This window comes from Girardinichthys multiradiatus, chromosome 15 (genome assembly GCF_021462225.1).
Source record: "Girardinichthys multiradiatus isolate DD_20200921_A chromosome 15, DD_fGirMul_XY1, whole genome shotgun sequence".
Classification (NCBI taxonomy): Eukaryota; Metazoa; Chordata; class Actinopteri; order Cyprinodontiformes; family Goodeidae; genus Girardinichthys; species Girardinichthys multiradiatus.
The window spans coordinates 21,163,302-21,172,690 of NC_061808.1; the positions used below are offsets into that span (position 1 = coordinate 21,163,302).

Consider the following 9,389-nt stretch of genomic DNA (forward strand, 5'->3'; position numbering starts at 1 on the left):
GCTGTATGTAAACTCTGATAAACTACCATCTGCCCCATCGCTAATTAGCATGTTATTTTAGTAGGTATAACAGCACACACGTACGTCAACATATACACAACCATGTTGTATTTGCTTGGAATTCAAAGTTAAAGTTAGCTTATTTTTTACATAAGGAACCATGTAGTGTCCCAATACATTATAACGTAAATATCCCATTTTCCCGCAGCACATGAAGGCAGCATCGTGTCTTGTCGCATATCCAGCTAGCTGACTGTTAGCTTTTGTGTCAGTATGGAGTATCGTTTGTTTGTTGTTTCTGGTTAATAACCCGCTGGGATTTGGTGGCTTTAATGTTCCGCACAGGTGACCTAAAAACCATCGGTAAAGCGGGAACTGGCTGGTAGGTGGTCTTTAAAAATCCTTGACACGTAGGCTAGTTCATCGCTCACGTTCATTGAACTCGCGTGGATCAGCTGGTTGCAGAGCACAAGCTAGCTACATCAACAGGCTAGCATCGAAGCTCTCCTGAATGTCGAAGGAGGATTTTAATCACTTTTCTTGGCAGCAATTCTCACCACAGAACAGTTAGTAATGCATTTAAGCTTATTATGTACAGGAAGTGAAGTAGCTATGTCTTTATTAGGCGTTTATTTGGGTGAACAGGTCTAATTAGCACGAAAACGTTAGCTTGCAAAGCTAAGTAATAAAACAGCTAACGAAATGAGGTCTATTTTCAAGTTCAAATAAACGCCGTTAACGATATCTTTCGTTTTCATCTTAGACCTCTACAAGCTTTTATAACGTAATAGTAAATGTTTCCATTGTTTTAACCATAACTTTCTTCTACGAGATAAAATATGTCATATATAATTACCATCTTGTCTCTGCTAAACTATTGCTCATCGACATAAAATGACCATAAAAAACTTGTCGCTTTATATTGCTGATTTTGTGTTCAATCAGTCAGTCTGCATTCATTGTAGCTCTCGTCATATCCCCCCAAATAAATGCTTATATTCAAGTATGGAGTTCAACAGTGTTTAGGTTTGTAGCAAAACATGTGAAACCTATGCCCCTTCCCAGGCACTTTCACCGGACAATGGACGAGCTGGTCCATGACTTGGTGTCAGCACTAGAGGAGAGCTCGGAGCAAGCTGCCCGGGGTGGCTTCGGTGATGGGGGAGACCACGCACTGGCAGTGGGCTGTCTGCTGAAGAGACAGGCTCGGAAACGGAGGGGCAGGAAACGACGCTCAGACAACCCGCATCCGCCATGGGAGACGGCCCACCTTAGTGAGGGTTCAGAGTCCAGTGTGGAGGAACATAAGGTGAGGCTGGAGGTGTCTTCTGGCTGCTAGAGAGATTTGATATAGTCTAAAATCGGTTGAAAGCTTTTCTCAGGCAGCTACGACGTGGATCCATTTGGTGCTTTTTATTTGTTTTGAGAAAAACTGATGCAAGTCCAAAACTTTGCAGCATAAATTTGTGCATTAATCAATGTGAGACAAGTATTCTAATGTAAAGAAACCTAGTAAAACCCATCAACTTCCCATTTTAGCTCATACATTAAAACCTGATCCACCATGAGATGTAAGATGGGATCACAGTGGAAGTTTGACTTACTAATAATGCGATGTAGATCAGAGTCTGATTCAGTTGATTAACCCGAATTGGACGGTGCACAATTATCTTTTTATTGTACTTTGTAATCACATCTTGTTTTCACCGCCGGAATATTTGTTGCAGGACTACCGTGCCAGTTCAGGAGGTGTCTCAGCTGCCAACAGCCACGCCCGTGACAACAGCGATTCCGATGACCAGCTTGGCCCCAAAAGACGACCGCTCCATGCTGCCGACCTTGGACGAAGCAAGAGGCCAATTTGGCCTGACGACCTGGCCGTCCTGGGGTCAGCAGAGGGAACTCGCAGCCTTAGACGCCGACGTAAGGTCAAACGTATGGCTGTGGACCCGCCACTAGAACCAGAACCTCACTCCTCCATTCTGCTTGGCCCCCCACCTGTCCCAAAGGCCCGTGTTGGCAGCAAGCCGCAAAGACTATGTGGTAACGAGAGTAAGGGTGCCATGGAGCTATGTGGAGGTGGCCTGATAGGATCTGTAGGAGAAAAGAATCGTGTAAAGAAGAGAAAATTGGCAATGCAGAGACTTGGACTGGAAGCTGCAGATGAAGGGGTGGTTGTTGAGAGTGAAGACCCTCTGTCTTCACTGAAAGAAGGATCTAAGGAAAAGATGGACCTGGATGAGCAAAAGGGCTCAGATGAGGACATGAGTGACAGGTGGTTAGTGTTTTGTCTTTCTTTTTACCATTCAGCTATTTTCAAGTCCTCCATCTTTGCTGCTGTTATTAATATGAGTTTGATTTTAGGTCTGGAGGACATTTGTCAGTCATGTACCATATATGACTGATATCTTGTCTCTAAAATTCTTTAATTGAAAAAAAAACCAAAAAAACAAGTTTCCTCCATTTGAAACTCTGTTCAGAGGATGGCCTTTTGTGGCCAACTCTGAACCATTTCCTGTTCCTGTCCTGAAAAATATACCTGTTATAAAATTTTGTAAGTACACTGATAGCTGCTCCTCTTTTCCAAGCCAACTCTAAATGTTTTTATAAAAGACATCCAGATTTTATTGCAAGCAGTTTTTATCTAAAATTACGTCCAACTGATCTTCCAAAAATATTGTGTGCAACAGACTCGTCACTGACACGAGTTCATGTTGCAGCTACTTGTTGATTTGAGATAAAAGTCCCTTTGATCTCATTAACATCAAAACCTCTGGGTTCAGCGCAAAAGACTCAATTTTTCATGGTTTTACTCTCTTATCTTTCTAAACGTACACATGCATACTGCACGTTTTAGATTTGACTATTAAGTAAATGTTTTTATTCAGATCAAGCTCATGTGCACAGCAAAAACATGGACATACGCTTCCTTGCAACAAAAACAGAACTTCCTGAAAGAATAAACACAGACACGGGTAGAAACAATAGACTATAAAAGCATGCTGAGATGAGCTTATTTGGCCGCAGCTTTTTCTGACTATTGGTTGGATCTTTCTCAGTCAGAAGGAGAACATTAACCCAAGTAATTTCTCTTTGTTGTCCTTTTGGTTTTTCTTTGTGTCATTATACCATTAAAGCACGTAACCTTTCTCCCTCTATATATCACATGTGCACCCAGCTTCACTCAGCAATCCTGTCCACAGCAAAGATGGGGTGAAAACGTGTGCTCTCAGCTCTTACATTTTAACCACAGGGTTTTGTATTTTGACCGTTTTTGCTTCAAACATGTTTACATTTTATATTTAATTACCTTTATTGTCTCATTTTTAGTGAGACCAGCAGCGTCAGTAACAGCAGTGATGGTGGCCTCTATACCAATGATGAGGGGAGGCAAGGTGTGTATGTTCTCCAGTGCTTCCCAAGATTTCCATGCTGATCTCTCTCCCCACACTGTAATAACATCTGATGTTGTCAGTTGTAAATAGGAATTTGTTTTTAAGCTGGCATATTTTAGTTTTACCGTGAGGTCACGTTTTCTGTCTTTGCTCCAGGCGATGATGAACAAAGCGATTGGTTCTATGATGGAGAAACAGGGTCTGGATCTGGGCCTGGTGGTGCATGTGGGATAGCAGGGGTGGTTCCCTGGTGGGAGAGAGAGGCGGCATCGGAGGAGCTGGACCTCGCCGACCCCGTCTTCAACAGCATTCTCACCGGATCCTTTCCGCTCTTGAGCCCCACCTCGCATAGAGGTATGAACTTGTCTTGTTCTTGAGCTGTAGGGGGCAAACACTTCCTTGCACACTATGCCAAAAACCAAAAAAAAAAACAAACAAACTATGAACTATGAGGAGAAATAGAATAATTATTCTAGTTTCTGAATAGAAAAACGAAATGTTAAGTCACCGTTGCTTTTATTTGATTCCTGTTTTTAAACTATTAAAACAAAAACAATTCATCCAGGATGAATTCTTGATTTAGTTCTTACTGACCAAATAAAAATGAGCTCAAAGTGAGTTCATCTGTGAATAAACCTGCATTAATGTTTGACAGGCTTTCAGGCCAGGTTGAGTCGTCTTCATGGAAATCAGCAGGGATCTGAGGCGGGGCTGGCAGGAAGTTCTAGTCAGGGCTTCAGTGAAAGGCTGAGCCAGGACCCCCACGAGTGAGTTGTCACCTACTAAACCTAACTGTTTTTGTTTTATTTACTCTCTTGCCTTTTTTTATTTTCTGATGCCTCCCTTTTAAATTGTTTTCATGTTTGTAGAGCATTTCAGCTTGCATTATGTGTTCTGATTGATGGTGTGGCCAAAGGAAAAGATGAGAAATATGAACAAATAGGTCACAACCTTTGCTTTAAAACATCTCTTACCTAATTTAGAGTAATATTTCTGTACGCATTTTTCTAAGTATTGCAGTAGATTTTTTTGATGTTTTAATTGTACGTTTTCATTTTAATCAGGCCTTGGTTTAGCTCAAGCTCCAGGAGGGACCACAGCCAGGTGAGTCATGTTTTCAAACTGGTCAAAATGCAAAGTTCAGCTTTTGAATCAAGTCTATGTGTATTGCTTGAATCGTCCGAAGTGCTTCAGGGATGAAGTTGTGTCCTTTTTATTTGTCTTTTACCTGTGCCACTGTAGTTGCACTGGGATCCACGAACAGAGAGAGGGCATCGGAGGAGCTGTTCAGTAAAAACAGCAAGCAGGTGAGAACTTTTCACGTAGATAAAATGTCCCGTCCAGCTGAATTTACCTCATTTTGTCCTGTTGTATGGTGTTAAGAGATGTAACTTGATGTTGTTTATGTGACCCCCCCTCAGACAGACCAGCGGACACCTTGGTTCTCTGTGCACAGGCGACATAAAGCGGAGGCGAAAGGCAGCACCTCTTGGTACTGTTGTACCCTCAGGTAATGGATCTACACTCAACACACCTGATGATCTTTTATGCCAGCTGTGCCACTTATTGTATGATAAGCTCTTACTTTAATGGAGCTGTTTTCTTATATCTTTTTAGCCAGAACTATTTGGAGTTGGACGCATCACAACTTGTTAATGACAGAGGAGCTAGTCATATCCAGGCTATCTAGAGACCACAGACTGAGCAGCTTTTACTCAGCACTGCTTACAAACAAAGACAGGATTTAAACAGTAATTAGTTAGTCTCTGCGAAGTTCCTGGAAAACAGAGGACAGCATGACCATTGTCCAAGACGGAACCCAGTGTCCTTTCTTCCGGATGCATTTGCTGCACGACAGCAAGTGTGGCTAAGTCAATAACCTAGTTACATTTGTAGAAAGGCTGGACAAGCAAGCAGACAGAAGGCCTAATCTATGAGATAAGAGTAAGGGTTTTAACTTTTGAAGTAACCAGGATTATAAACTCTTCGGTTGTCTTTAGGTGATCAGTCTGTGGCTCTGCTGAGAAAGCCCAGGTTGTCTAATGGGTCTCATCTCCTGTCCATAGATTTCCTGTGGGGTTAAGGTCAGGACAGTTTACTGGCCAATCAAAAACACTGACACCAGGGTCTTTGACACAGTTTTGGTGTTTCCTGCAGTGGGCATGTGCTGAGTCCTGCTGGAAAATAAAATCAATATCTCCAAAAAGCTTGTCAGCAGAGGGAATCATAAAGTGCTCTAAAAGTTCCTGGTAAACAGCTGTATTGACTATGAACCATCAGATGACATGGCTCCCATTACTGACTGCAACTCTGATTCTTAATTAGCGCCATTCCACTCCTCCTCCAGACTCTGGGGGCATTAATTTCCAAATGAAATCCAAAATTTATCTGAAAAGAGGACTTTAAACTGGTCAGCAACAGTCCAGTCCATTTTGTCCTAGGTAAGACACTTCTAACGTTCCTAGATCAGAACTGGCTTTATTACGAAGAACATAACAATTGTAGCTCATGTGATGGATACGTTTGTGTGAGGTGACTCCCTACGCAGCGATTTAATCTGCACTTTTCACTTTGTAAAAATCCCCCAAAACTCTGGCATCGCAATCTTCCCAACGCCGCAGTTATCCCTGTTGTCGGAGCATTTTTTTCTACCACATTTTTTCTTCTACTCAACTTTATATTATATTTGTTTGGATTCAGCCCCCTTTGAGCTGCCAGCTTCCTTAGCAATAGAGAGAGCCAGTGACGGTCTTCCCTATGTTTGTATAACATGACATTTCTGTGTAAAAAAAAAATAACTTTTTAATTATTGATCTTATAAAAGCTGTAAGCTATAATCACCAACATTGACGGGAATAAACACTTGAATCACTCTCTTTGTAATGAATCCACATAATCTAAGCTTTACTGTTTTTTTTAAGAATGTTTTTGGAACTAGAGGCCTTTATTTTGATAGTAGGCAGACAGGAAGGAGGGGCAAAGAGAGGGGGAGTAAGCTTTACTGTTTGTTTAGGACTCATTGGAAGATCAGAGAAATTAGTAAGCCACGCTAATTCTGAGTCAAACTTAGAAAAAACGTATGAAAGCAAAAGCTCACATTTGATCCACAGGGACTAACAATCTGACTACTTATTGATTTTTGGCTGAGAAAAATGTGGTTTTCTGTTGTTAAATTAATAAAATATATGTTAAGTGTTTTCTTTTATGTTCCCATTAGGATGTTTTTTTAATTTTGCCATTATTTTTGTTAGGATACTAATTTCTCACTTTTCTCCTCAGTTGTGGTTGGAGAAAACGCGGCTCCCATCCCTGAGACGAACATGGGGAGTCGCATGTTGCAAAGCATGGGCTGGAGCCCGGGGATGGGCCTCGGCCCTGAGGGAAGGGGTATCACCGAGCCCATCCGGGCCACACAGAGACCCAAAGGGGCAGGCTTAGGTTTCAACTGATCTGCCAATTCCTGGACTCTGGGACAAGATGCCTCGAAAAAGACAGATGGATGAAATTCTCCTCAAGATGATTCTTAACCAAAGTCCTGCGAGCTACACGTAAAGAGGAGTGAGGCTTGTTCCACCACGAACGTCTGTGGTGACAAACCTTCCCATATTGGGGAAACTTTAAGAAGCCTGGGATGGAGTCATGTGACAGTAATAGATGGACAGGAGCTGTAAAAGTGCTCAAACTCCCATGTTGGAGAACTTGACATTAAATGCTTGATCACATGTTACCTCAGTGTTAAAGGGCAGAGAGCCAAGTGTTTGAGCTCATTCTGAGTGTGTGTCACTGATAACAGTTCAGTCTGTTAGCAGTCAGCCAAACTGGCTGCAGCATTGACTAGAAATGGTTTTGTCTGAGATTGCACAAATGTTTTTGAATCAAATGTTTTTGAATCAAATGTTTTTGAATCAAATGTTTTTGAATCAAATGTTTTTGAATCAAATGTTTTTGAATCAAATGTTTTTGAATCAAATGTTTTTGAATCAAATGTTTGAATAGGCCATACCTCAGCACACCTTTTTAAGTTTATTTTTTATCATTATGAAGTTAGCAGATTTATCTGGATGTATGTATTAATTCATTTTATTCATTTAATTAAGGATTCGGTGTCATTAGAAAGGTTTTATTTCTTAACAAACAAGAAAAATAAAACTCTAAATCTCAGTTTTTCTCTCATTTAGTGGTCATGTTCGTGCCCCCCGGATTGGAGTTCAGTCAAATTTATATTTTTATGTTTTATGTAGTGTCACATATTTTATAGAACGTTGCCCACGGTTAAAAATTGCCATATATTATGCATTTTACAGAATATATTGGAAGTGAAAAGCAACACCATGTCTGTCCTGGTCAAAGAAACCATTTGATGCAGAAATAGACATTAAAGCAGCTCAGGTGAATGCTATTTTATTTGGTTCAGGACTGTTGGTTTGCCATCAGGCAACTTCCTATGGTTGTGTAAAGAAAGTGAACACCTGATTATGTTATAAAATGGTGGAAAGAATTTGAACTTTGCTCCCCCACTTAAATTTTTTTTTTACTACTAAATGGGCCAATGCTTATGAACCACAGACTTCTGTTTATAATCATTCAATTTATGCGGGTCGCCAGCTTTTGAAAGTAGTGTTTGGAAAAACTGTTTAGATTTTTTTTCAGTTGTTTTAAGATGATAGAAATCCGGTTTTGATTTAGCTCCTATGTCACTAGTCCTTAACTCAAAAACTGTTCTGTTTCATTAAAGGCAATAAGAAAGTTATCTACTGCAGGGTAAGGTATTGACTGCTCATACTGTATGTAGGAAGGGGCTGAATGGAAAAAAAAAAGTATCTTGGTTCGATGACCTTAACTAGAAATACTACAGTTTCACAGTATTTACATAACAATGTACCAGCCCCCTGTGACCCAGCAAGGACAAGCGGATATTTACAACGGATGGGTGAATATTTGTCACTTTGATATAGACTAAAGTAAACAAAGAAGAAACACCTGCACATTTGAGTAGCAGCTTAGTATTATTGCTTAAAATATATTTCTTTGTTCTGTCCACAGGTTATTAGCTGGCTAATTAGTCAGGGTATCTGCTCCAGTACAACTAAAACATTACCTTTATTAGTGATGGGTTGTTTAAGTTTGATTCCATTTGCCTTTCACAGGAAATCTTTCTAAATGACCAAATTCATGTTTCTAATAAGCAAAGGAAATGTGTGGCAGCCTTATTTCGGCCACCTGACTGGCAGTGTGCAGTGGAGGATGGTCTGCTCACTCTGGCCCTTTCTGATATCTCTCGAAAAGGACTTTAAGCTTGAAAAAGGGTATGACTGAAAAGTGGTTTTAAAACCATAACTTTTTTAAGCTGTGGTGTACCTTGAAGCCAGTAACTGTAACAGTAACACCCTCTTAACAGAACAGCTCTTTAAAAACAAATATCCAAGCATCCATTGAACAGACAACTACCTCAGGTTTATTGGTGTCTTCATTTAATTGGCTTCATTAAACCTTTCCTCAGGACTCTGTGCCTTCGGGGACTGACTGACTTTATCAGGGACCTGAAAACACCTTTGGCATAGTGGGTAAAGCATTATCTCAAGTTAATAAGTTGATGACCATCTCCCTGTCATGTGTTTCATGTTTTAAGTCTTGAGAGGGAGATATGGTTAGCTGAAATATTAGTCAGCCACATAAGAAAAGATACAGAAATGCAACAACTCACTGGTCCTCACAGTTTCATCCAATGTTCAAGCAAAGCTTACTTTTTAGCATGTTTCATAAATTGTCCTTTTTTGTCTCGTTTGTTATGCAGTCGTTGCCCAAGGAAAAGAAAATTCTGAACACAAAACCACCTACCTATTCTCATGGGAAGGTTAAAATTCAGAAAAGTGGGCAATAAAAAAAGTCAAATGTTTCCTATTAAAGTTGTAGTGAACGTTCAGTTTATTTTAGAGCTTTCTGTCGACAAGCATTCTGCAGTTAAAAAGGATTCCCATGCATTGATAGTCACTC

The 9,389-nt window shown here is 40.5% G+C and overlaps 1 protein-coding gene across 2 annotated transcripts; it reads left to right on the forward strand.

Moving 5' to 3' along the window:
* The first annotated feature begins 207 nt into the window (after window positions 1–207).
* Window positions 208–7,556, forward strand: gpatch2 (G patch domain containing 2). 2 transcript variants are annotated; one of them, XM_047388921.1, is made up of 10 exons: window positions 208–382; window positions 1,066–1,309; window positions 1,728–2,278; window positions 3,331–3,395; window positions 3,552–3,749; window positions 4,051–4,162; window positions 4,460–4,499; window positions 4,638–4,702; window positions 4,817–4,905; window positions 6,675–7,556. In XM_047388921.1, the coding sequence occupies exons 1-10, from the start codon at window positions 333–335 to the stop codon at window positions 6,842–6,844; spliced, it is 1,584 nt and encodes a 527-aa protein (XP_047244877.1). In that variant the 5' UTR covers window positions 208–332; the 3' UTR covers window positions 6,845–7,556. The 2 variants fall into 2 exon arrangements, with proteins under 2 accessions (XP_047244877.1, XP_047244878.1); XM_047388922.1 differs by having other exon boundaries at window positions 1,728–2,275.
* The last annotated feature ends 1,833 nt before the right edge of the window (window positions 7,557–9,389 follow it).